The 25,424-nt window shown below is 48.0% G+C and overlaps 1 protein-coding gene across 1 annotated transcript in view; it reads right to left on the bottom strand.

Annotated features, from left to right (window-relative positions):
• Nucleotides 1-25,424, bottom strand: part of Greb1l (growth regulation by estrogen in breast cancer-like) — a 339,057-nt gene that overhangs the window by 33,055 nt on the left and 280,578 nt on the right. The window contains exons 12-20 of the mRNA XM_013503842.1: nucleotides 24,292-24,408; nucleotides 23,606-23,725; nucleotides 22,468-22,605; nucleotides 20,477-20,662; nucleotides 15,532-15,858; nucleotides 14,364-14,492; nucleotides 13,696-13,830; nucleotides 11,200-11,397; nucleotides 1,099-1,279 (exon numbers count right to left, since the gene is read on the bottom strand). Of these exons, the coding sequence (XP_013359296.1) occupies nucleotides 1,099-1,279; nucleotides 11,200-11,397; nucleotides 13,696-13,830; nucleotides 14,364-14,492; nucleotides 15,532-15,858; nucleotides 20,477-20,662; nucleotides 22,468-22,605; nucleotides 23,606-23,725; nucleotides 24,292-24,408 (1,531 nt within the window). The remainder of the gene's footprint in view (nucleotides 1-1,098; nucleotides 1,280-11,199; nucleotides 11,398-13,695; nucleotides 13,831-14,363; nucleotides 14,493-15,531; nucleotides 15,859-20,476; nucleotides 20,663-22,467; nucleotides 22,606-23,605; nucleotides 23,726-24,291; nucleotides 24,409-25,424) is intronic.

Genomic DNA, 25,424 nt, shown 5'->3' with positions numbered 1-25,424 from the left:
AAAAACAAAAACCCCAGCAAACAAACCAAGAACAAAATCAAAACCATGATGCTCTCGGGAGGTAGTCAGAGACCCAGTGCACAGCCAAGAAACAGCCCGGCTTTCAGAGACAGCTATCAGGCCGGCGGGTTACTCCTGCTCGGAGGACACAGCAGCAACTGGGTAGACGTGTGAAAGGTCGTTTCCCTCTTCCTCCTCTTCCTCCTCTCCTTTCTTCTAAATCTGACAAGTGACAAGATCCTGTTTATACCTACGCGTGGCTCTAGGTTTGAAATCGTAGAGTTTCCAACACGTTCTGGCACCTGAACTTTCAAAAAACAAGTGATTTCGTAATTCTGACTTTTCTACCACAGACCGAAAACTTGCAGATTGTTAATCTCTGCGTCGGAGAAAAGCAAACCTGCGAAGGCTCAGTGCGGCCCCAGACTTCCCTCCCCCAGCTGACGAGGGCAGGAAGGGCCCTGTGAGCCCCCAGGAGCGAAGATCCGCCCCGCCACACAGGGACAGTTTGAGGGGGTGCAGCGCTGGCTCCGCCCCACACGCAGCTTCGCGCACGAGTCCACCGTGACAGCGCCAGCGCCGCTTGACCTGGAAGGCGGGAAGGGTCCCCGCTCTCAGATGTTCCCTTGCCGGGCAGGAGAGAGGCAAACGGGAGGTGCAGTCGTGGGAGGAGAGCGGGGAGAAGGCAGGGGTGCTGAGGGGGCCTCCTCCCTCTGGGGGTGTTTGCGCCCCACCGCTTCCTGCCACCCTCTCTCTGAAGCACCCCCATGATGCTCTTTTGTTTTTGTTTTTTTGAGACGGGGTCTTATTCTGTTGCCCAGGCTGGCCTTGAATTCCCTGAGATCCTCCTGCCTCAGCCTCCATGTGCTGGGACTACAGGTGTGTGCCACTACACCCGGCTCCCACAGTGTTCTTCAGACTGGCTTCCAAGCAAGAATTTCTAAATTCCTCTACGGTACATTTAAAATAAAACTAACGTTACATCTGTTGTGGCAGCAAGGAAAGATGAGGACTCGGCCCCTGGGAGGAAAACGCCCCGTGTGGGGACCCTCGCCGGGCATGGCTGCCTTTGGGCTTCCTCCCGCGCGGGGCGGTCACCTGGTGAGCTCCACGTGCGCGTGGTCGTGGACGAGCACGAAGAGCGTGTACGGGTTCTGCTTCACCCTCCGCAGGAACGCCTCCAGCTTGCCCTGGAGCTCGCTGTCCAGACGGACCACGTACTTCTCCGCCCTCTGGTGCGCCGTCGCCGTGTCCTCCAGGCCCAAGTCCACCAGGACACCTGCCGGAGCAAAAGGCGCGGATCTTCTTACACACGCGACGCACACGCACCCGCGCGAGTCACTGCGGGGCCCACGGACACTGGCACTAGATGGGCCCGGGGCCATAGCGCCGGCCTTGCCTTCTCAGACGTCGTGCGCTCTTCTGAGAGCGAAAGCCCAGATTTCCTTCTAGTTACACCGGCCCGCCCCGACACACAACCGGGACCCCAGGGAGCACTGGGAGGGCAGGTCGCTCTTTAAGGAAATTCTCTCTACACCTATAGTGCTGGACCACGCAGCCACGCGGGAAAACCGCAGCCGGACGAATACAAGTGCGCAAGTCTTCCTTCCCCAAACTACCAACAATGCATGGGAGGAAAACACAATCTGAGGTCTCCAAAGACTCACCAGGTTGGGGGTCTTTTTCTTTAAAAGTGGTGGGGCTTTTGCCGTGGTGCTGGGGCCCGAAGGAAGGCCTTGCACACGCTGGGAAAGCGCCCTCCCGCTGAGCCCGGCCGGCCCCTGCCGCTGTTTTCACACAGCAGAGCACGGGAGGCCTCCACCGACGTGAGGTTTATGTACCAGGTTACTAAGGTGAGAATTACCTACAGTACTACGAAACTACAGTACTCCCAAAGTATCAGAAGCTGGTGAAACTGTGGGATGATGTCATCATTTCTATGACAAAATTACTAATTACCAAGACATCTACAATAGCTGTAGGTACACGAAGCTGTTGGTGGTGGGGTATAATTAAAGCACCAAATTCTTCTTTAAAATAAAGAGACAGTGGGTCAGGGATATAGCTCAGCTGCACAGTGCCTGCCTGGCAAGAGCAAGGTCCTGAGTTCGATTCCCAGTAGCACAAAAGTAAATAAACAAACAAATAAAAATAAAATGAAGAGACTTTATGAGTTATGATTTCATTGTTTCACTTTTATTTTAAAATAACACCAGCTCAGTTAATAACTACGTGCAGTTAGCATCTAGAAGCTGTGATACTAACAGCCCTAAGTGGCATAAAAGAAAATAAGACAAATGTTTTGCCATGTGAAAAATTCATTATACCAGAAAAGGTGGACAGAAAGGTAATTTTGCTTTTAAGCATCTTCTACTTATTGATTGATTGATTGATTGATTGATTGATTGAGACAGGGTCTCTCTATGCAGTTCAGGCTGGCCTTGAGCTCACTTTGTAGCCCAGGCTGGTCTCGAACTCGCAACGATCCTCCTGCCTCAGCCTCCCAGTGCTGGGATTACAGGCGTGCGCCACCACACCCGGCTAAGCATCTTTTATTTAGAGATTAAGCGTTCTGTACTTAGAGCTTCTTTTCAGTCTCCCTGTTTGTAAGACAGCAGAGGGGTACTGGTTGGGACTCAGACCTCAGGAAACAATCAGTGTGAGCTACGGCACTCTGATATGAAGGGGTCGTAAGTAACCAGGTAGGAAAACATACTTTGGGGATAATTAAAAGTTGACTGCATTTCAGAAGAAGTGAATTAAAGAATGACGTATGATTCTGACGGTTCAACTCCATACGCGTCCTCAAAGGGCAAACTCTGGGGATAAAAGACAGGTTTTCTTGGGCATAACACAGGCTATTGTCCATAACTACTCAGCCAGCTGGCTGGAGAGCAGGCTTATGAAGGGTGTTTGCTTTATTTCTGCGTGTTTTTAGTAGATTATTCTTACCTTTAAATTTTGTTTTAGACTCGCTTTTACTTTTAAATTTTGTTTCTTTCCTGGTTATGGAAGTGATAGATACTCATGTTGGAAAAAAAAGAAAAATGTATCCATAAATCTTTAACCCAAAATAAGCCACTGCCTTACTTTTCTGTTCTGTCCCTCCTGGGTGTTGTCTGTGAAGACTGTGTTCCCTGGCTCATATTTTAGAACAGAATGTCTTGAAGTTTCTCACTCAGAGCTGTAAGGTAACCAGAAGAACTAATAATTGTATAGAAAGAATTTTGGTGTTTTGATTCCGCTTACTAATAATTGTATAGAAAGACCAAAATAATCCACGGACAAGTTAATTAAATTAGTAAGAATTTAGTGAGGCTGACAGATTTCAATTTCCAAGGGGCTGGGGTACAGAACAGAGGTAGACGTGTACTTAGCAGTGAGGTCCTGGGTTTAACCCCCTCCGCCCACAGACAGTTTACGAAAATTACTTGCACTTCTATATATAATAGTGAACAGGAAATGTCTTTCGAACAGCTGGGGATGTAGCTCAGTGGTATTGTGCTTGCCTAGCGCGTGCAAGCAGCTAACGGGTTCAATCCCAGCAAGAACAAAACGAAGAACCTAAAACCAAATTAAATATTTGGGAGCAAATCTTACAAAAGCTATATAAGACCTTTGTGGAGAAAATGATGGAACTATTCATAATACTAAAGAAGATCCAAATAAAACTACATCATCAAATACAGCTAACATTTCAACTTTGCTCAGACTTATCCAGAAACTCAAGGTAGAGCCAATACGAATTCTTTCTTTTTTAAACATGAAATTGCTCCACTGCAGAGATACCTTTTTCTCTTTGTAGTTTTCTTCCCAGCGCTGGGGATGGAACCCAGGACCTCACGCATGCGGCACACTACCGCTGAGCACGCCAGCCTCTCTGCAGTGTTTAAACCATGGAATACTTGGAGACCATGTGAATGTTTGTTCTCCAATGACATTTTTTATCCAGTGACTTTAATATCTGCTGACGATGCAGGAATCAGTGCTTGCTTGAGTACTAATTCCCACAGGGACTCTGTAACCTGGTCAATACTGGGGGTACTCGTCTGTAAAGGCGGGGTTTTCTGTTTCTCACTTCTCCATCCCCCTTAGTTTCTTAGCATTACTCTAGACCAGTGACGGCGAGCCTTTTAGAGGCAAGTACCCAAACTGCAGCCCCAAACCCACTTGTTTATCATGAGTGCCAACACTGCAGGTAAGCCGGGATACTGAGGTATTAGTTTAGGAAAAAACCCTCTACATCAATGTCTTGTGTCTTAAAAGAAAAACAACACAGTGTCGTAGGTTTGCTAGCACTGCTCTAGACTCTAAAATTTCAGTAGATTACAGCCTATTGCCAACATTCCTTGGGATGCTCAAAATTTCCAAATTTGGACAGTCAAATCGCCTCCAAGCAGGCCTCTCTATGTCCTTACACACGTCCCATTAATCTTTGAGAATGTTCGTACTTTCTGGTACAAGGAAATATTCCAGGCGTTCCCCGCTCAGAGCTTGGACGGTGGGGAAAGGCATTTATAAGGTGATCCGGACCCTAAGCGTGCTCCCTGCAACCAACACAGCGCTGTTTGTAAAGGCGTCTGAACAAACACATGAACTATCAGTGGTTCTTCTTTTACAGCAACTTGCAACCCCTGAGTTTGGAAGGCAGGGTTTAGGAGCCACCTTGCACCCCAAGTTTATCACTGTGCCCCTTGGGAAGCTGTGCAGGGTAGCGCCCCAGTCACAGGCACCCTGCAGAAGTGGCCAGCTCTGCTGGACCCTGGCTAAGAAGCTTCTCAGAGGGCCAAGGACTCCAAGCAGCTGGACCAGAGCTGTCTTTTTCTTTACTGAAGGTTATAAAACCCAGATGTGTGAAGGGAAACTTGAGCATGAGCCTGTACAGTATTTCTCTTTATGGGATTAGGGGTAAAAAAATCCTCTCAGCCATTCCCTAAAAATGTTAAAGAGGAAGCAGCGACTTTTCTACAATCTCGAGGTCTCAAAGGGGAGTCTGACCAAGAACAGAGCCCTACGTTTACGATACCCCGAGTGTGAAAGGCCACAAAATTAGGAATCAGAACAAATGGTCAGAATCCATGCGTAGTCTGTCCGAGCACCAAACAGGCCGAGTGACCCGGAGACCCTGAGGCCTCCAAGGCTCGTTAAAGATGATCCGGTCTCACCACGACGCCTCGTTAGCGGCTGGCTTTGGAGGGGACGATGTGTTCTGACTTCTACATTCCCATCCCTTATGTTTGTTTTTTTTTTTAACCAAGAATTTTGGTGTTTTGATTCCTAATTTTTATTTCTTGCTCTTCCCTTCAAGAAGATGGGCCAAAGAAAAATAAAACTACTCTTAATGTTAGTGGTTCACCTCTGTGGATCGAATTGATTTCATCCAAATTTTGGTATGCCAAAAACCAAAAACTAAAACTAGTATCGAAAAAGATAAAAATCAGCATGGGGAAGTAGCTCTGCGGCCCAGTATTCACTTGCGTGTGCTCTCTGGCATGCACGTGCGCGCACACACACGCGTGCACACACGCGCACACACACACACACACCAGGGGATAGTAAATCATTAGGACACACCGAGTCTTTAGGCATTACTTTAACGTTAGGCCTTCCTTCACCCTTGTGATCTCTTCTCAGTAAATAAATAACTGGCGAATTGACCTAGGACTGTCAGCTAAAACTGCTGATGGCGTTCGGAGCCCACTGACCTTGCGGTCTCCTTGTGTCCCGTGTCCTCCCCCAGAGGGAACGCCACAGCCTGGGCTCAGGGAGGCCGTGCGGGTGGACGCTGCTCCGTGCTGCGTTTGGGTCTCGAGGGAGGCAGCACTGGACCCGAACAAGAACAGCGTTCTGCGCAGACGCACTGTGCAGAGCTCTAGCCCCGTGTGGCCGGTAGATCCCCTCCGCTTCCTGTGTGACCGGTAGACACCCTCCGTTTCTACCCCCAGAAAGCCTCTACTCTTGGCCAAAGTTGATTTCCAGAAAAAAAAAAAAAGCAACATTTTTGAGACAAGGTCTCACCATGTAGTAGTTCAGACTGGCCTTAAATTCATTACATAGCCCAGGCTGGCCTAGAACTTCTAGAGATCCTCCTGCTTCAGCCTCCCAAGTGCTGGGATTACAGGTGTCCACCACCACGCCCAGTTTGGAAGATGTTTTAAAGGACCAAATTTGGTTTTGCCAGAGAATTACCAAATCTTAACTGTTCTATGTCTTCCTTTCAAAAATATATTTAACTTAACATTTAATTCAAAATGTTAGAAAAAATTCAGTTCAGCATATAGTCATAAAGTATGTGCCAAGCCCCTGGCCTGGCATGTTTCACTTCCTGCTGGAGTGGGGGTCATGCACAAACACAAAATCAAGCCCAGTGCGTGGGGTGCCATGGCTGGGGACCCGCAGGGCACACGTGAGCAGCAGCCGGGATAGCCGAGGAGAGCAGGCGTGACCAGATAGGTTAACGAGGTCACCAGGGCTGCCGACAGTGCCGCTACTCCAGAGGCTGAGGAGGTCAGGGTGGCGTGGGGAGGGCGCAGGACTGCAGTGGCCGGGCACAGGGTGCTTCGATGTGAGATGAGGCTGGGGGCTTGGGGGTCTGCAGAGCTTGTTCTGCGCCTTCTGCAGAGAGGGGGGCTCACTATTCACAGCGCACAGGCCACACCCTCGCTCACAGGCCGGGGCCGGCCTCCTCCTCCCCTTCGCGCTGCCTCTTCCGTGTTTAGAGTGGGTGGGGTTCTGACTGACAAGGAGCCCCGGAGCAGAAGCAGTGGGAAGGGGCAACGGCAGAAGAGATGAACCACAGCGGCAGGTCCCTGGGAACAGGCCGGTCCCCTCAGAGTCCAACGCGGTGACTACACAGGGAAGGAGCCTGCGGCTGCCGCTGGGAATCCTGCGTGCTCCACCCTGGGACGCAGCAGGGTCCAGGACGCGGTCCCGGCAAGTGCAGCAGAGCGGGGAAGGCGTTCGGACTGAAGGCGCTAGCACCCTGGCTGGGTCATCGCCCGCGATACGCGTGGACACATGCAGTGGCATTTGCAGGAAGCCATCTGTTTATCCCCTCCACCTGGGACAGAATGGTTTCCTGGGCCTCTCCCCCACCACCCCAAACCTGCTACCTGCCATTTTTTTTATTTTTGCACAACTGGGGATTGAACCCAGGGCCCTCGCACTGAGCTCCACCCCAGCCTGTTTTTAATTTTATATTTTGAAACAGGGTCTTGCTAAGTCACTAAATTGCCCAACCTGGGCTTGAACTCCTGACTCTTTTGCCCCAGCCTCCCAGTGTGCAGGGGGTGCAGAGGGGCACCGCTGGCCGCCTCCGTCCCCGCCCAGGAAACGCTGTCTTTCCTCTGATGGATTTCAGGTGGTCACTGAGGAGCAGAAGGTTGAGGAGACCACGGAGGCGTGTTTCAGAACGTTTTCTCCTTGCTCTTCACCTCCATTCCTTAAAGCCTACGGACGCCTGCTTGGACCAGTAGTCTGCCTGCCTGTCAGCGGGCTAACTCTTCCTGGCTCTTGCAGAGCTGTGTATATGGTACAGCACCAAGCTGCCTCATTTTCGAGGAGGATAAAACTTTCTGGCCACAACTGGCAGGCCAGGTCCCACTTGCTGGGGACGTCTACCTACACCGCTGGAAAGCTAGAACAAACACATAGTCACTGTGTTCTTGGGTTTATCCGCTCCGCCTTGAACTGAAGGTGGCTGGCATTTTGGTAGCTCCAGTATCCCAGCAATATTCTAATTAGTAAGATATGGGGTCCTCTGCATTAGAAACATTATGCTATGATTTCACATATATTTTTTAAAATGACACCAACACAGAAGTACTCCTGTACTATAAAAATGTTCTTGTTGGGCTCATGGAGCCCGCCTGTAATTCCAGCACTTGGGAGGCTGAGGCGGGAGGATCGGTGAGTTCGAGGCCAGCCTGCAATGCATAGTGAGACCCTGTCTCCAAAAAAAAGTTCCTTTTCTCCACTGATCACTCCAGCAGCTGCAAGTCTACTTCAGGCAGACTTGAACACGTTTAGCCCATTTTCCTCCTTCCACCTTCAAATCCTTCCCATCATATTTGTTTGGCTCTGTCCCCCTCCTTCCCTTCTCCTTTTCCTCCATAATTAGGGGTGTGTTCCTAGCAGCAAGTGCTTTGCTTTAGTGCCGGGTCTGCAACAGCGCTATGGTTTCTGTTTTCATCTCGACTCTCAGCCCCGCGTGGGCTGCCCAGCACGTGCCCTTTCTGTCCTGGCAGCCTCTCCTGCAGGGGCTTTGCCGGCGGCTAAAACACTTTCTCTAAGGAAGGAGGCGAATAAACCAGAAAGCAGAGATCACAGACACGATTTCTTCCTCGCCTATTCCTTCTCTCCCTCCCTGACGCCCTGCATTCAAACCCCGGCCCGCGGGGAGAGGCAGAGAGAGGCAGAGAGGCCCCAAGGCATTCAAGGACGAAAAGCGGTGCCTTCAAGGTGCTGCCTACTGCGACCCCGAAGAAACCAAGCTCCCCTCAGTAAAGAGTAGGAGGGACTCAACCGGATGATTTCTTGGCAACTCTTTCCATTTTAATAGCTATGATATTTAGGAGGTATTTTAATGAATAATCTCCTGCAAACTATTTATTCTGCCCTGGACAGTTTCTCTTTACACCTTAACATGTGTATGGGCTTTTCTTTTCTATCAACTGGTATGTTAAGGCATTTAAATATCAGGAAATAAATATGGGTATAGCCATGATATGGAACACTATATATTCGTGAAGAATGTTGCTCACAGCCAGGACTGGTGATGCACACCTGTAACTTTCACACTCTGGGAGGCTGAGGCAGAGGATCCACAGTCTGAGGCCAGCCTCAGCAAATTAGCAACTCAGTGAGATTTTGTCTCAATATAAAAAAGGGGCAAGGATGTGGCTGTGTGTGGTACAATCTCCAGTACCACCAAAAAATGAAAAAGAAAAAATATGCTGCTTATGATAGGCAAAGAGAGGAGTCATGCTGGGTAAAAAGTCATTTGTTAGTATTTTTCCAGGGGTTTTCTTGAGTGGTGGGCTACATATGTCTAACTGGGGGATGCTGGAGGCCCAGGGCCTCACGCATGCAAAGCACACACTACCACTGAGCGACGCCCCAGCCCACAAATGCTTGTTTTCCTGCTTTGTTTTTCAAGATGATGTCAGAGTTATGTTTTTCTATAATAAAAATGAATAGTTATTGGTTTTTTTCTGTTTTGGTGCTGGGAATTGAACCCAGGGCCATGTCCTTCCTAGGCAAGTGCTCTGCCACTGAGCTATGTCCTTAGCCCAGAAAGTTCTTTGAAGCACACAAAAGTGATTATTTTTGTAGCAAAAATTTCTGTATAGATGCCAAAGCTACATGGGAATAATTGTCAAAACATGCTTTTCTTTGACTTTTCCAAATCTGCCCAGGGCACTGATTTTTTTTCCCCCTAGATTCTATGCTTATGTAACAGGTCACATTCTGGGATTTTTTTTTTTTTTTTTTGGAGGGATGACAATCTTGAAAAAACTTGCTTTAGAACAATCTGAGGGTATTGACAAAGGAAAAGAGGTCTCTATAATTTCTCTATTTGTCAAAAGTGCAAGGTTTTCTTGAGAGCCCTGGATTTATTAGACAAGGTCAAAGAGCAGGTCATGGAGAGGCTATTTCAGGAAAAGGCTCTGCAGATGGTTCTGTCACTCCCAACAGGTGCCATGATGCTTGCTTGACTTGGGATATCAGATCACAGCAGAGGCAGCTGCCAAGGCCAACTGCTGAGGGATAATTTTTTTCTAAATACAGTGCAAGTGAAATACCTAAAAAAGAAGGCATGTGTGGAAAGAGAAAATATGTACGAGATGACAGAATGTATGGTCACTGCTTGGTGGCATGGAACCCACGCATTTCTTCCAATGGAGGGGCAGAAAGAAACTCAGACATAGCTGGGAGCTGAGAGAGCCCAGCACTCACACTGGGGGAGCTGTGACAGAGGCACTTGTCCTTTTGTCCCTTCTCACTTACAGTCGGTATTTCCAAGAGTCATTTTATAACTTGGCATTTAGAGGTTCAGAAGGAGATGGTACTTGGGTGTCCACTGGCTGTGGCCAAGACTTCCCGTGTGCCTCTCACAACCACAAAGAGAGGCTCATGTGAGAGGCGGGGAAACCTACCGGCAGTCAGCTCACTTTGCTCTTGTAACTGACAAGGGGAGCTTTGTTACACAGCCGTGCTTCTCAAAGTGTGGTCCTCGGACCAGTGACATTGGTCCTGGGAATGCGAAACCTGGAGCCTGCCCCAGACCCAGCGGAGGGGAATCTGTATTTCAACACTACCCCCTGGTGATCTCTATGACAATAAACTTTGAGAGATACTCTACTATAGGTGTGGAACATATATGCCACAAGTTAAGCTGGTCTGAATTTTTCAGTCTCCTATGTATTTTCAAATACACTGAAACTGAAATACTTTGGCAAAAAAATGCTTCATCCTCTAGTTAAAACTAAGGTAATCTGAAGCAACATGACGCTTACGATTTCCCTTTCAAACCTACCTTCCTCAGGTCGGCCATTTTCTAAATTAGAGCTGTTTGTGATCCTAAGCACATTTTATTTTTGATAAGGGATATTACCACAGACTCATAAAACTTTTGTTCTCTACCTTTTCATGTTTTCTGGGGGAACATATGTTTCCCTGCCTACTTCTTTCCTCGCAGTGATTGGGACTAACTCTGCACTGTGTTTTTAAATTGAGGTTGCTCCTTCTTACCATGGAGGAGGGGGTTCTGGTTGCTAGGCTGAAAAGCTCCGGCAACATGCCCATCAGCTAAGAAGCCACGGTGGGTCTTGAGTGTCCTGGCCGAGGGCGCTGGGGCAGGACAGACTCCCTCGCCCCCCAGGCCTGGCTTTCCTTGAGGAACTGCCTCTGCCTCTTTGTAAATGAATGGGCAGATTCCAGTCCTCCAGCACAGCATGGACTTCCCCGTATGTGGCCAACATGCGCATGAGTTTACCCTTGACCTTGGAGGAAAGAGGTCCAGTACCCTCGGGGAAAGCTTACAGATAAGTATGAAGTAACAGTCAGGGTGCTTGCATGATTTTTATTTCTGAAGACTGTTATAAGGGCCTGCTAGGTACTGGGATTAAGCAAAAGAAAGAGGCATAGGGGATCTGACGCCGGACCCAGCAGGAGTCCTCTTAGAAACTCTGCTCTTACCTGACTGTCGCACCCGCTGCAGAGTTTGCTGGACCAGAACCTCTGATCTCGGGACGATGATGACAAAGTCCACTCTGCTGAAGTGGCCGAGGTCCAGGCTCCGGCTGCCGCTGTCCGCAATGGCACACACCTGGGAGAGGAGCTTTCTGGCCACCGTAAGTTGCGGTTGGTAAATTTGGAAGGTTTCATTATCTAAATCTAAAATTAAAAGAGTTACAAGTGCAAGATTAGTTTATTTATTTCTGGGATGGCCCCTGTGAGTCCACACAGGGACACAAACGTGCAGCGGTGAACGCTCTGTCGCCGAGCACTCTCACTTGCTCCTCTTACTTGCTACTGAGTGTTCACAGGTTTGCCCACTTCTCCTGAAAAGCGCTCAGGAGTTGCATGTGGTGCTTTCACAGGTGTATTATTTTAAAATCAATGGGCCGTCCTGCAGATGCCCAATTCAACACCCCCAGCCCGGCCGGGCGAAGGCGGAGACAGACTGCAGTTTGAGGTTGAGCCAGGACTCATCGGTAGGCAGGGCGGAGCGGCCAGGGTTTTTGAACCTCGGCAGAGGCTTCCGCGGGAGCCCGGCTCCGGCTCCGGGAGGAGGTGCTGCTGTGACCAGGACAATGCTGGGGCGCTTTTCTGGATGGCACTGCAGTCGGCGCTTCCTGCAGCAAGTCAACTGCAGCAGAGTCTGAAATTCCTCTCCCAGGGAGCAGACGACGGAGGTCACAGAGACACGACCTGCACCCTCCTTCCAGCTCAGCTGGACTTTGCCCGCACTCGTGACCCAGCAGGGGCGTGTGCTGTGGCCTGCGCCAGCGCCGAGGCCAGGACTCTCTGAAGAGACTGACTCGTGACACAGGCAGCTGGCCTCTGAGTGTGTGATATATTACACAACACTGTCCAGATACACAGGGCCTGTCAGTAGCTTTTTATGGCAAGCTATAATCAGGCAATCAATCTCCGGTATGTTTGTGTGCATGTCCACACACCGTGAAAGAGACCGGCTTCATAAGGAAACGTCTGAGCAGCAGCCTCTGATTGCTTAGGAGAGTGATGGGAAACCTTTTAGAGCGTTCAACGATCACAGGCAGCCCGCTGCAGCACCTGTGTCACAGGCTCGCCACTGCCGCCTTAAGGGCTGCATTTTATCAGGAAAGAAACACCAGGGCCTAATTAACCTGTGCTAATTAATGTTTTCTGAAATCAAACTGCGATGCAGCTGAGGCAGGCAGTAGTCGCAACATCCCACGCACGGTGGATGCTATGTGCAAGCAGCCTGGTACGGCCGTCTCCCAACAGCAGAGAGAACTGTTAGCACAGCCCAGAGCTGACACTTTGGTAGTAAGACTGGGGGCAGGGCTCCGTGTAGCACAGTAGCATCGCAGGCACGAGGCCCTGGGTTCGATTCCCAGCACGGCCCCCCGAAAGCATCCCAAATAGCTTTTGCCTATAAAGACTACCAGGCAAAACAGGTCGCCTTCTGCTGCAGTTAGGCTGCTATTTCTTTCATTTCACAGCTTTGATGGGAAAGGACGAAACATACACATAAGTTTGTACGATTTACCTTGGCAGGTTTTGAAGTCTGAGTTAATACCAAAGTACCGTTAAGCAACATTTCATGAATAGGAAAACAAGGCTATGTACTTCTGTACATTCTGGATCTGTAAGTACTCAGGGAATATTTAAATCTGTATTTGTTAATTCAAAACACATTTTAGATAATCTAGATGATCACTTTACTACCAAATACTGTCCACGAGGCAAAACATTTCATGGCCTGTATTTGTGTTTGCTTAACGCCTGAGCCAGTGCCAAGCCAGACTACTTTTACTGCCCGAGGAGGTGAGCCTCACGTGTAAATGCTGCGTTCCTGCAAAGGCAGGCCAAATGGCTGTCAGCAGCAGCTTATGTGGGTCTGTTTCCTATCTGTTCCTTCCCCTGTTCTTTTTCCTGTTCTTGCCTATGTTTTCCCGTCAATCAGTGAACCAGGGAAGGAATTTAACCCAAAGGAACCTAATCTAATGACCAGAATCCTCCCCCTTGGCTCACGGTCCATGCTGGGCCCTGACTTGTCACAGGCAGATGACGGGTTGGTATAGCTGCTCTGTCTGCCAGGAAAAACTCACTCTCCCTGTGATTATGTGGGTTTCACAAGTCAGAGAAGATTCTAAGTCCCTCAGCAAGCAGGTAACTCTCTGCACATGGCTCGTGGAGCCTAAGGTAAAAAAAACCACTAGGACTTTTCAGGGAAAAAGAGACTATTTAAGATAAAGTGTTTGACTTTGGTTTTAATTTTAGGAGACTTTTACTAAAAAGAAGGCCTTTGATCCAGACCCTTGGGTATGGCATTGTTCATTTGAACCGGATTTGTTATATAGACAATGAAGTAAAGCCTGTTGTGGGCCATGGCTTGAGGACTCCCCCAAACCCTGAGTGACTTAGCTTCAAAAATATCTGTCCGAAGGACTGCCCTCCCCATCTCCGTGGAGGCGACATTACCCAGGCTTTGCGTGGGAACCATAGCAGCAGCCTCCTGCGGCGACACACACTCATGGAGGTCTCCATTGAAAGGGGTGACCACACTGTCTCCTCTCCTTTGTTGCATTTTTTCTAGCAGCCTGTCCAGGTCATCGCCTGTGTCAAAATAAAGTGGTGATAAGTTTGCAAAGAGTGAAATGCTGTGCCCTCCCCACCGCTCTCCACGGCGGGCAGGGAGGCTGGGTGTTCACTGAGGGTTTCGGGGCAGCCAGCAACGCACGTCAGAGTTCACACCTGTGATCTCTACAGCAGCCTCTACAGCAAGAGCCGCCCTTGCTGGCATCCTATTTACAACAGACAAGCCTTCTCCCTGGACCTCCACAGTACCCGAAGCATTCAGAATGGGATTAGACACATAAGAACGCTGGGATGTGGGAGAGAGAACGACTCGTCCCAGTCCTTCACCAAAGGGGTACCGAGCCCAGTCTCTGAGCCCAGTACCCATGCGCCTTCCTCTGACCCCGCCCTCTTCCTGTGGGACTAGGCCCAGACTTCTGGGGATAAACTATTCCAAAGCAAAGATCAGCTGGCAAGCTTGAGCCCGCACTCATCTCGACAGGCTAAGGCTTAAATCCAGACCGTCACGCAGCTGGAGGCTGGCAGTGCCGCCGAGTTTTAGGGCCACTCACCTAATGACGTGGTTTTGAAATGTGAGGCCAGGAAACTGACCTTTCCTGTGATGAGCTCGTAACTTATTTCTTTCAAAAACTCACTTGTGGTGAGCATGCTCTCGGCCAGAGCCCGAGACTGATACTGCCCTGCAGAACAGGAGAGAGACGACCCGTCAGTGCGACAAGCCCGCGACGGCAGTTAAGGTCACCACAGGTGGAGACCACCAAGGGATGTAACGATAGGGACTTGGTTCAGAAAAGCACAGCGGCTCAAAAGATGCGGACAAGTGATTAGCTGGCATCTGAATTGTCAACTTACAGACTACAGACAACGACAGAAAATGTTTATAACAGGACGTGAGATGACAGAGGGAGAAAGTGACGTGCTGAAGCCTGCAGCTGTGAAAGTGCACACGCGTGTTTCAAGACGAGGGAAGAGTATGAGCAACTATAAAACAGCTTTTGTATGTTATGAAGTTTTGTCTTCCATATAAACTCGCTATTGTTCTACAAATGAACCTTAAAAACATTAATGTATCACACTGTCTGGTGACACTTTCTACAAACACACACAGCACAGATGGAGCGGCGGGGGGCCAGTTGTTGGGAAGGATGGGTGTGCGGCCGTTTCGGTGGGAAAGGTGAGCGCCGCTTCGTATAGACCCGGGAGAGGCAACTTTTAGCTCAGATGGCTACATAGGGCGGCGCCTCAGAGAAAATCAGCCCCAAATGGGGCACAAGCCCTGAGCATTCTGTAACGACCAACCTTCAGGACACGGTCTTTGGGGCTGATATTCCGAAACAGACTCCAGGGAGGAGGGGAAGCATGCACCAAGCCCTGGCAGTCCGACCAGCCGGCACAGGCCGCCCGTGGCCCTGGCTCTATCACATGCTAGCGTGGTAACACTTCCAAGGCCTTTTAAGGACAGAAAGTACATGGGACGAGGGTATCCGTTACGTGGGTGAGCTTTGAGAGAGTGCTCCCAACGCCAGCTGACAGGGGTGCTGGCCAAGCGGAGAGCTACGACACCCGATGTGAGGAGGGAAGGAAAAGTTAAAATTAGGGGGAGGAACCCAGGCGGGAGCAGTTCACCAGAGGTCGATCCCATGGACGCCTGAAACAGTAACCGCTTTTTAAAATGACAGAGGACTGTGTACATTACATAAACAGCAAAAAATAACTCACCGAGTACCACCACACAAAATTCATTTCCTCGGATTTTGGATGCACAAATTGCCACCACGTAATCCGGAAGCCTTTGGTAGTGTCTCATTTCACTGAGGATCCGCAAAGTCTCTGAAATGCCCTCGGCCAGAGAGTTCTGGGTCACCATCACATGGACCAAGTCTTGGGACACGCTGGCGATTAATCTGGCAAGCCAGGGGAGCTGCCCCGGGGACACGGGGCCGCAGGCGGCGCCCACCTGCAGGGCGCGCGCTCTCAGAGTAAATTCCTGCATAGCTTTCAGCATAATCTGCTCAAATTCTTCCCTGAGAGGAATCTGATCTGGACCTACATTGAAGAGAATCACAACCAGAAGTTTTAAAAAAGCAAGGAAAGACACTCACCCCGCCTCCGTCCTGCAGTTCTCTGAAGCCCCCCGCCCCACACTGCAACTGCTGAGGAGGTGCTTTGCCTGCAGCGTTCCAAGGACAGACCCTGCTAAACACTCCTCGTGGTGACGTTTCCTTCTCTTGTCTCTCTTGGTCTTGTTTTAAAAAATCAGGCTTCTCTCTGCTCCTGTACTCCATTCCTGAACCCTTTAAAAGAGGCTCTCCTGAGACAGACAGACAGAGAGAGAGACAGGGAGAGACAGAGAATCCATCCCCGGGGAGATGGTCAAAGCAGGTACTTGGGGCTGTCACACTGAGCTACATCCCCAGGCCTTTTTTTTTTTTTTATTTTTTTATTTTTTTGGTTTTTCTCCGGTACCGGGAACCGAACTCACGACCTTGCGCTTGCCAGGCAGGCGCTTTTGCCGCTGAGCTAAATCCCCAGCCCCTACCCAGGCCTTTTAAAAACACTTTTTGAGACAAGTTCTCACTAAGTTGCCCAAGCTGGGCTTGAACTTGTGACTTGAACATGTGCCATCACACCCAGCCAGGCAGCAGGTTTCTTGACCTGCTAACTTGGCGTGACAGGCATTGTTAATGACTAATAAAATAAGAAGCTGAACTACTGGTGTAGTCATTTTGACATTTCAGTCATTTCTTATTTTATTCATTGGTACTCTGGAACAACTTTAATATGTTGTATCTATATCTAACTTTGAAAATAGTGTCTTTCTGAGTGTTAGTTCTCACTACCAGTTTATGCGTTAGACAGCCCCATTTTCCCTAGATACAGAATGCTTTCTTCTCCTAGTTATTCCTCAGCGCTCTGGATCGTTACATATGGTATTTGGGTGTGGCAGTACACACCTTTAATACCCGCAGTCTGAGAGGCTGAGGCAGGAGGATCACAAGTTCAAACCCAGCCTGGGCAACTTAGTGTCTCAAAAAAAAGAAAAAAAGACATTTGGCCTCTTTCTCAGTTGTGAAGAAAAGTTTCCACTCTTGGGGCTGGGGATTTAGCTCAGCGGCAAAGTGCCTGCCTGGCAAGCGCAAGGTCATGAGTTCGGTTCCCGGTACCGGAGAAAAACCAAAAAAAAAAAAAAAAAGAAAAGTTTCCACTCTTGACTGATAGCCCCTGGAATGAAGCATTTTGTGTTTTATTCTCTTTAGAAATTCAACCAGTCTTTGACAACAGATAAGCACATCTGCATATGACATTCTAATGGTACAAGATGTCTACATTTGCTTTAAATTAAAACCAGTGAGATATATTCATTCCTTCTATTCTGTCATTTCTTTTGCTGTATGAATCTGAGATTTAAAACTCGGATTCCTGTTGACAGACACTGACTCTGAAGTATCTGTGACCTGAGACCAGGCCTGGGCTTCAGAACCTGGGGCAAAAATCTCCTTACGCAAGAACCAGAGATAAGGACCCGGACTTCTCTCTGCTACCTTGAGTAATCGCTACCTTGAGAAGCCATTCCTTCTTCTAATGGGGATTTAAGTGGCCTCATGGCCCTGCCCATCTTTTCTGGAAAAGAAAATGAGGGTTTTTGTAATGTTTTTAAAATAAGGGAAATTAAATAAAACATACATCTCACAGGTAAATGTAAGAACACAGCTTTTGCAGGATTGGCTGGGGGCCAGGAAGAGTTAGAAGAATGGAATCCTTAGGGATGCATTTCTCTCACCCACAGAAACAGCAAGAAATCGGCAGTGCTGGGAGCAAGCCTGTTCCTACTTCCTCCCTAGGAGCAGGCGATGGCGGGTGCTGGGGTCCCCCCTCTCCTGGGCGGCACAAGGCTCCTGGTCCCCACTCAGCTGCGTCCAATCGGCCTCCCCGTCAGTGCTCTGGAGGCGCAGTTAGTGAGCTCCAAGTGGCTAGGTATGCACTTCCAAGGACAGGAAAGCGGGGGCCATTTAAAGTTTTCTTTCATCCAAAGGCAGGACAGCTCAAAGCAGGGGGCCTGTCTCCACTTCCCCACGGCCCCTCACTGACAACCTGAGGGCTCAGAGGCCGGGTTCACAGGTGGGAAGTTAAGACCCATCTCAAATCAGGGCTGAGTAACATATTTTACTGAGAAGCATAACTAACCCCAAGGGAAAATAAAATTATCCAACATATTCCCAGCAGTCTCTGTGATCTTAAACTTTATTTTTGTGACATCTGACTGAGTTACTGTAAGAAATTGAAAAATGGGGAGGGGGGCCTCTGAGTTAAACGAGGGAAGAGCGCTCTAGAATGCTTCGTGTCCACTGGGCGACATCACTCCTCAGCCTCAGGCTTTCCAGTGGATTACGGGGCCCTTTCTCCACTTCTTGCACGCCCGAGGTAGTAATTTTTCCTTCAAGCACTGATCTCCAGGAGCTCAGTGACGTCCGGATGTCAGTCCTCACTGCTTTTCAGATAGAGCAAGCTTAACAGGAAAGGGCAAGGTTCCAGCAGACCCAGAGCCGTCCAGCCATGTCTGGGTTTGCTGATTTCATTATCTACTTCAAACGATTTTCAAGATTGTGAAATAACAGACAGAAATCTCAGAAAGGGACTGCAGTGGAAAGGCCTGTTCCTTCTAAAGAATGTTGGCTTTCTTCTACCCCATTACCACTACGTATCTGGGCCACTAAAGAATCAGCACAATCACTGTAGAAGTTTGGATTTTAAAGAAATGTCTATTATATTTATTCTTACTGCTCTGAAAATCTCTGAAGGCAAAACATCTTTTTCAAGGACTCCTGAACAGTCAGTTGAAGGGCAAAGAAATCCCAATGTACAAAGTTTAGATTAAAAAAAGGAAAGAGACCCAGACACGGTGGTGCACATCTGTCGTCCCAGAACTCTGGGAAACTGAGGCAGGAGGGTCACAAGTTCAAGCCCAGCCTGGGCAACTTAGTGACTTAGTAAAATCCTGTCTCAAAATTAAAAATATAAAGGGCTGTGGACAAACTCAGTGCAAAAGCTTGGGTTCGATCCCCAGTATGAAAAAAAAAAATGAACGAAAGAAAGGATGTTGAGAGAGAGACCTGACTGGGACAAAAATTCTAGAGAGAATTGATCCTGTGGGCAGAAAAGAGTCTTCTGTAATGAAACTGAAATATTCTAACATAAGAACATTTAGTCATTTAATGCAAGGCATTTTATTTTGACCATGTGGTTTATTTAATTAACCTGGACCCTGGTTTCTGAAATCATTAGTAAGGTTGAAAAAAAAAGATACAGTGATTAGTCCCAGTGGTTCAGGAGGCTGAGGCCAACTTGGGGAATTTAGCAAGACTATCTCAAAATAAAAAATACAGTTAAAATAAGAGGCTGGGGATGCAGCTTAGTGCACAGGTCCTGGGTTCAATCCCCAGTACCAAAGGAAAAAAAAGACACAGTGAATGCCTTGGTCTATATGAAGCACTGTTGTTTTTTTTTTAAACTGATTCTGGGTGCAACTAGAAACTACTTTTAGGGTTAGAAGACCATCCACAGTCCAGAGTCTGCATCCAGCGAATTAAAATCACCACACCAAATGAGCTGCAAAGCCAGGTGTTTTATAATTTTATTACCTCCCAATAAGCACGATGTGCAGGCCCCAGGTTTGTCACGAGGGAGGTTCTCATGGCAAATCTCCCAAGCTCCAAAGCCGTCTCAAAGAGGAGCCCAGGTCACCGTGCTTGTCTGGGGACCGACAGTTCTAGCCAGGTTGCCACCTGATGCTACAAAGGTTGAACCTGGCTTGCTGAAACTTTGGGTTTCTGAACACTGTTTTATCCCAGTATTTTTATTATTATTTTTTAACACGAGTCTTTTTTTTTCCTAACGCTGAAAAAAGATCATGAGAGTGTGGACAAAATTATTCATGTGTGATTTTACATCTCAAACATTTTTCTAAGTAAAGCAGTGGCTTGATTCCCAGAGTGAGTGTATAATTAGGCTGCATATTCAATGGCTTGCTGGGGTTTGCAAAATAAAGGACATTTCAGTGTAAATGCTGCTGAACAACAACGGATTGTCAGGACACCTGCGTGGACCCACTGTGGGGCTCGGGCTACAGCAGCAGGGAAGGTGAAGGGTCGTGACCTGTGCAGCCTGCTTCCCTAATGCCTACAGAACCTTCCAGAGAAGCCCATGTTACTGCCCACTTGAAGGAAAACTTGGGGCCGCAGGAAAGGGGTGTAGCAGAAGAAAAAATGGGTGTAGGGGCAGCAGACAAACAAAATAAAAAAGATAATCAGAAAGCTGGAAAATAATTGTCTAAAACACGGGCCTTTAGGGAAGGTGGCCTGGCCAGCTCCCCAGGAGAAGGGCGCCCGGCCGGCCCGGTTCTGCCGGCAGCAGCTGCTCTGGAGGTGGGAGGACACTAGGTGGAGCCGTTCATCTCTGTTAGGACCCAAAGAAGCAGCGCCACGGAAAGGAGGGGGCCACGGTGGAGAGGAAAGGGAAAGGACACAGGGGTGAGGTCAAAGGAGAAAAATGCTAGAAGCAAGAAGGAAAACAGACAGGCAGGTGGAGGAACAGGAGAAGGAAAGGAAACAGCGCTGTCCCCAAAATAAAGACAGTCACCCCCAAACGATTCTCGAAAATAACTTACCAAGCCGGACAAGATACTGTATGGTCAGAAGGATCATATTTTCCATACTCAGGAGCTGGCTGCCAGTCAACCCTAATTGTTCCAAATCTTTGTTTTCCAGCTGTGGAATCTTGTAGCAGTTCACCAGCAGCGGACTCACCACAATGTCGCCGACATTCCCATAGAAATAGGGTAAAGTGCCATAGCCTGCCCCAACAGAAGCAGGTCAGTACAGCGGACATTGCTCTCTGAGATCCAACCCGGCCTATTTACTGAATGGGGAACGGGGACGCTTAACAAACTCCCTGCCCTCTGAGACGGCTACCCGAACAAGCGGTTCACATGTATCCAGCCTCCGCAGTTCACCTGGATGCTCCAAATTCCATCTCTATATTAAAGCAGATGAACATGAAGCAAAATATTCAAATCACTTTTCTGTTTCCCACAGGAGGGATCTGTTCATAGCATGTTGCTGCCATAGAAGATGGATGAGTTTGCAAAATGTTTCTGGATTCTTTGTAAAATGGTGATGGTAAAATATCTTCCGCTAAAATTCCTGATCACATTTCTTTCAGATGAGAAAGTAAACAAACCACAATAACATGTTTCACTTCCTGAGGTTTTGGGGAAAATCTTTTGAGCAAAAACCAGTGATTGACAGCCATATTCTGCTAGTTGCAGTGCTTGGAGATTTCCACTTTTTTTTTTTTTTTTTTTTTTTTTAAGACAGGGTCGCTATGTAGTGCAGGCTGGCCTCGAACTCACTATGGAGCCCAGGCTGGCCTCAAACTCACACAATCCTCCTGCCTCAGCCTCCTACGTAATGAGATTACAGGTGTGTGCCACCATGCCTGGCTCCAACTCCTTTTGTTATCTTAGAGATTTCTGTTAGATTTTCTTCTTGAAGGGCAGTAAATAGCCTCAGATTATCTTAGAAGTAGATAAGATACAATTATGTTGAAAAGGTACTGTTCTGGTAGATAGGACAGTTCCTCTGAAAGGCTTTCTAAAAGGCAGGCACCAAAGAATCCCATGTTTTATGTACCTTTCCAAGGCTTAGCTGCACTATGCTAAGGTTCAGAAAGAACTGTCTAAACCATATAGGATTTAAACGACTGGGATTCCCACAATGCCTACAGATCTGGCATCAGTGGAAAGCGGCCTGATAAAGGACAGGGCTTGAAGCTAAACTGAGTTAGTGAACTCAGGCCAACTTCAAGCACAGACAACACCTCCTGTAATCTTACCCTCCCTGTTTTGTCCTGGGAAAGCAGACAGTCCCCTTCTGGCCGAGGCCAGCTGGCCCCAGTGGAGGGGATTTTCAATGTGGGTATGAAATGCACCCCCTTAGTTCTGTGATCTAGGGGCCTCTACATTTCTGTCTCTCCACTGTCAGGCAGCCTGGAAGGACACAGACTCTAGGGACGCCGATGCAAAGGTGCTTCCCCAGGCTCAGCTCTCCTCCTGAGGGGTTTCTTGGTCCCTTCAGTAAGGATGGTAACTGGCTTAGCTAGTTCTTTGCCCTGTGCATTGGTCTCCTTGATGGGAATGTCCCCTCCCCATCCTGTCCACTCTTAGCAACCTCAGGATCTGGCTTAGACACTTCTGAGAAGTCCTCTTAGGCCCTCCAGGCAGAGGAAGTCCTCTCTCTTCTGTGTTATTGGAGCTCTTGGCTGTGACCTCTGCTGGCTCCTGGATCTCTGGGTGTCGTAATGTCCTCACAGTATGTTGTCCTGGTTGTTTACCACTCCCAGTGCTAGTGAGGGGCCGGACGTCCCCACAAAACAGTGCTCCTTGAGGGCAAGGAGACTTTGCCTTATTCGCGGCTTCTAGTCACCTGTTCGATATAGCATGAAGGCACTGACCAGTAAAAGCTCAAAGACTCGACAGAGGGATAAGTGAATGCACGCGTGACTACACGCATGCACCCCGAGTAAAGCCACAAACAATGACATGGACAGGCATCCCCAGACTCCAGCGAACACAGGCACCTCGGCGGCCCTTTGCCTTACCTATCAGAATTACCGGCCTAACTCCTGAGTTACTCAGCAGGTTTTCAGGAACAATTACAGTTTCCCCTGCGGGAATGGGCCGAGGTTGTAAAATTCCAGTTAATGGGGTCTGTGGACCTGGGGCAGACAGAAGGGGCTCTGGAAGAAAAGTTGTTTAACAAGAAGGATTAGACATAAAAGCTGAAGGAAATAAAACGAAAAACAATGTGGTTTTAAACTTACGACTACAGAAGGTTTATAAATCTAATGGTTTCATGGTTTTTTTAAAAAGCAGCTAGTGCATATTATATAAAATTAGGAGTGAGAAAAACAAAGAGAAGAAGAAAACTAACCATGCTCATACCCTCGGGAGGTAACTGCCATTGGGCATTTCAGTAGTTTTCATTCTAGTTCTTTTTTCCACAATCTTTAGGGTTTTGTTGGGTATTTTTCTCCCCATGCCCCAGGTTATGAAAAGTATATTTGCCCACTGTATAAACTTTGACAAGGACAGACAAGTACGGAGACAGATGGCTTCATCATTAATCGGCCCCACCCAGAGACAGCTACCGTTAGCTCACTGACATAATTCTTTGTGTATAGAAGATCTCTGCAGGCTTTAAAGTTATTTATTTAAGCAAACTTAAGTTTGTAAGGAGTCCCACCCGTGTCTTAGAGATGGTACACTGAGTGCAAGGTAGACAAGCATTTGCGTGTTTAACTGTGGGCCGCAGACAGCCATGGGTTAGACAGCAGGAAGGAGAGCCAGCTGGTCCTGCAGATTTTAGCCCCAGACAAAACCATGCAGGCCAGGAGCAATAAGCACAGGTCACGCACATAAAGGACCAGAGCACTGACGGGCGAGGTAATGCTACTGCTGCCAAAGCAAGTCCAGCGTGCCCTGGGAACGGCTTCCCAATGCCTGGCTTACAGCTACGCCAAAGGCCGAGTGCAAGTCAGGCGTGATGGCATGTGCACTCTAGGGAAGGCGGAGGTGCCAGGGACAAAATGTTAGCTACTGTCAATATCGTTGCATAATTTTGAATGCTCGGAAGGAAATTTACTTTCACGGGTTCAGAGAAAGAACAGGACTAGAAGATATCCTTGCTAATTAAAAAAGAAAACAAACTTTAAAATCTATCTTCTGTTAAAATCTTACCAGTTCTTGAAAGGGGACGAATTGTAGGAACAGGAACAACTAAACCAGGCTGGGGGACAGGGGAGCCAGGGTACCATCCCCGGTGTCGTTTCTTTGGTGGCCCGGAAATGAACATGGTTGCTGAAGACAAAAAGAACGACAGCTTTGTCCTCCATAATGTAGAAGGAAAAAAATCAATGCCAAAATGACACAGGATCTTTACGTTGATTTACTTAGAAGGTCTAAATTACTCTTCTAGAGGTAAAGATAAAGTTGGAAAAGCCCACAGTAACAAATCCAACACCACACTAATGATACCTAAAAATCTGTATGCTGTTTTACACAATTTTATTACGATTATTTCATTTCATTCTACGACCAACCTGTGAAGTTGTAGGACAGCGTGATGCCCAGAGGAAGAGCACACAAAGAGGAATACGAGTCCTATACATTGTCAGCCAAATCCATGGCTTTTAAAGATGTTTTCTTATACATTTGTTTCAGCAGTTACTACCAGTTAGGTTCGTCCATGCAAAATCACTAAGATAGTTAAATATTATCGCTCAGACTAATCATAAACTTTTAAGACACTGTATAACAAGTTAAGGGAAAACTCCAGAGTGTGCGTCAGATCACTCAAAACTCCGTAGTGGTTCTGGCATAACGAGGTGCACGGTTCCAGAACAGAACTCTAGGTGGTGCTGTACCTTGGTCTACAGATGCGTAACTAGGTCGCGGCGACAAGGAATAGCTGCCTGGGCGGGCGGGCGTGAAGCTGGGCGTGGGGGTCTTCCCTCCATGGCTGCCGCTCCCGTTCGCAGCATCTGTAGGACAGGAGAGAAGCCGCTCAAGGGAGGCCGGGCGCACGCGGCTTTCTGCGACGCTGCTGCGCTCTGATCAACCTCACCCCTGAAGATTCGAGGAAACATCAGGGACAGCACTCAGTCCAGTCACACGCCGGCTACAGGTGCAGTGCTCGCACCGTAGTTAGATGTCGCGTACGTCAAGGAAAAGAACACATTTTCTGACATTCCAAGAGGTCTTTCAGAATCATTTTCTTTTTTCTTTGGCTCTTTTGAATTGAGGTCTTGCTGTATAGTCAAGTCCAGTCATGGGACTGGCTTGAGTCCCAGCAGTGAGATTTCCTCGAATCCTCAAGTGTGAGGTTGATCGGATAGTGGCAGCTTTGCAGAAAGCAGTGAACTCACTGTGTAGCCCAGGCTGGCCTTCGACTTGCAGTCCTCCTCTTCACCCTCCCAAGTGCTGGTATTGTAGGCGTGCACCAGCGGCCTGGTGCCAGAATAATTTTCAGGGAGTCTTTGGAGGTAGTGGGTGGGAGGAGGGGAAACTATTATTATTAACACTGCATCACGGAAAAATTCAAATATATCCAAAAGGCAGGAGAAAGCACAATAAACTTCTGCCTACTCATCACTCACCTTCAGCATTTCCCACCACAAAGCCCATCTTGCTTCTCTACCCTGTGCTTCTTCCCATGTACATGCGCATATATATGCTCTGGGGCCTTTGGAAGCAAACCTATTTATCATATAATTTCATCCATAAGTACTTCCATATGTGTTACTACAAGGATTTTTTTTTCAAAAACATACCTTTAATGTGTCATTACTACACCTAAAATTAACACTGATTAATCTATTAATATCATCAATGATCACATCAGTCTTCTAATTTTTCTCAGTTATTTCAGAATGGTTTTTACACTGGTTTTTCAAATTGAGATTCAAAAAGGTTTGCACATCTGAATTTAGCTGATACAATCCTTAAACCTCTTTCAATCTATAGGGTTCTCCTTTTTTTTTCTTATAATTAATTTTTT

This window comes from Chinchilla lanigera, unplaced genomic scaffold (genome assembly GCF_000276665.1).
Source record: "Chinchilla lanigera isolate Chin_1 unplaced genomic scaffold, ChiLan1.0 scaffold00001, whole genome shotgun sequence".
NCBI lineage: Eukaryota > Metazoa > Chordata > Mammalia > Rodentia > Chinchillidae > Chinchilla > Chinchilla lanigera.
This window is presented reverse-complemented; position numbering and strand designations above follow the sequence as displayed.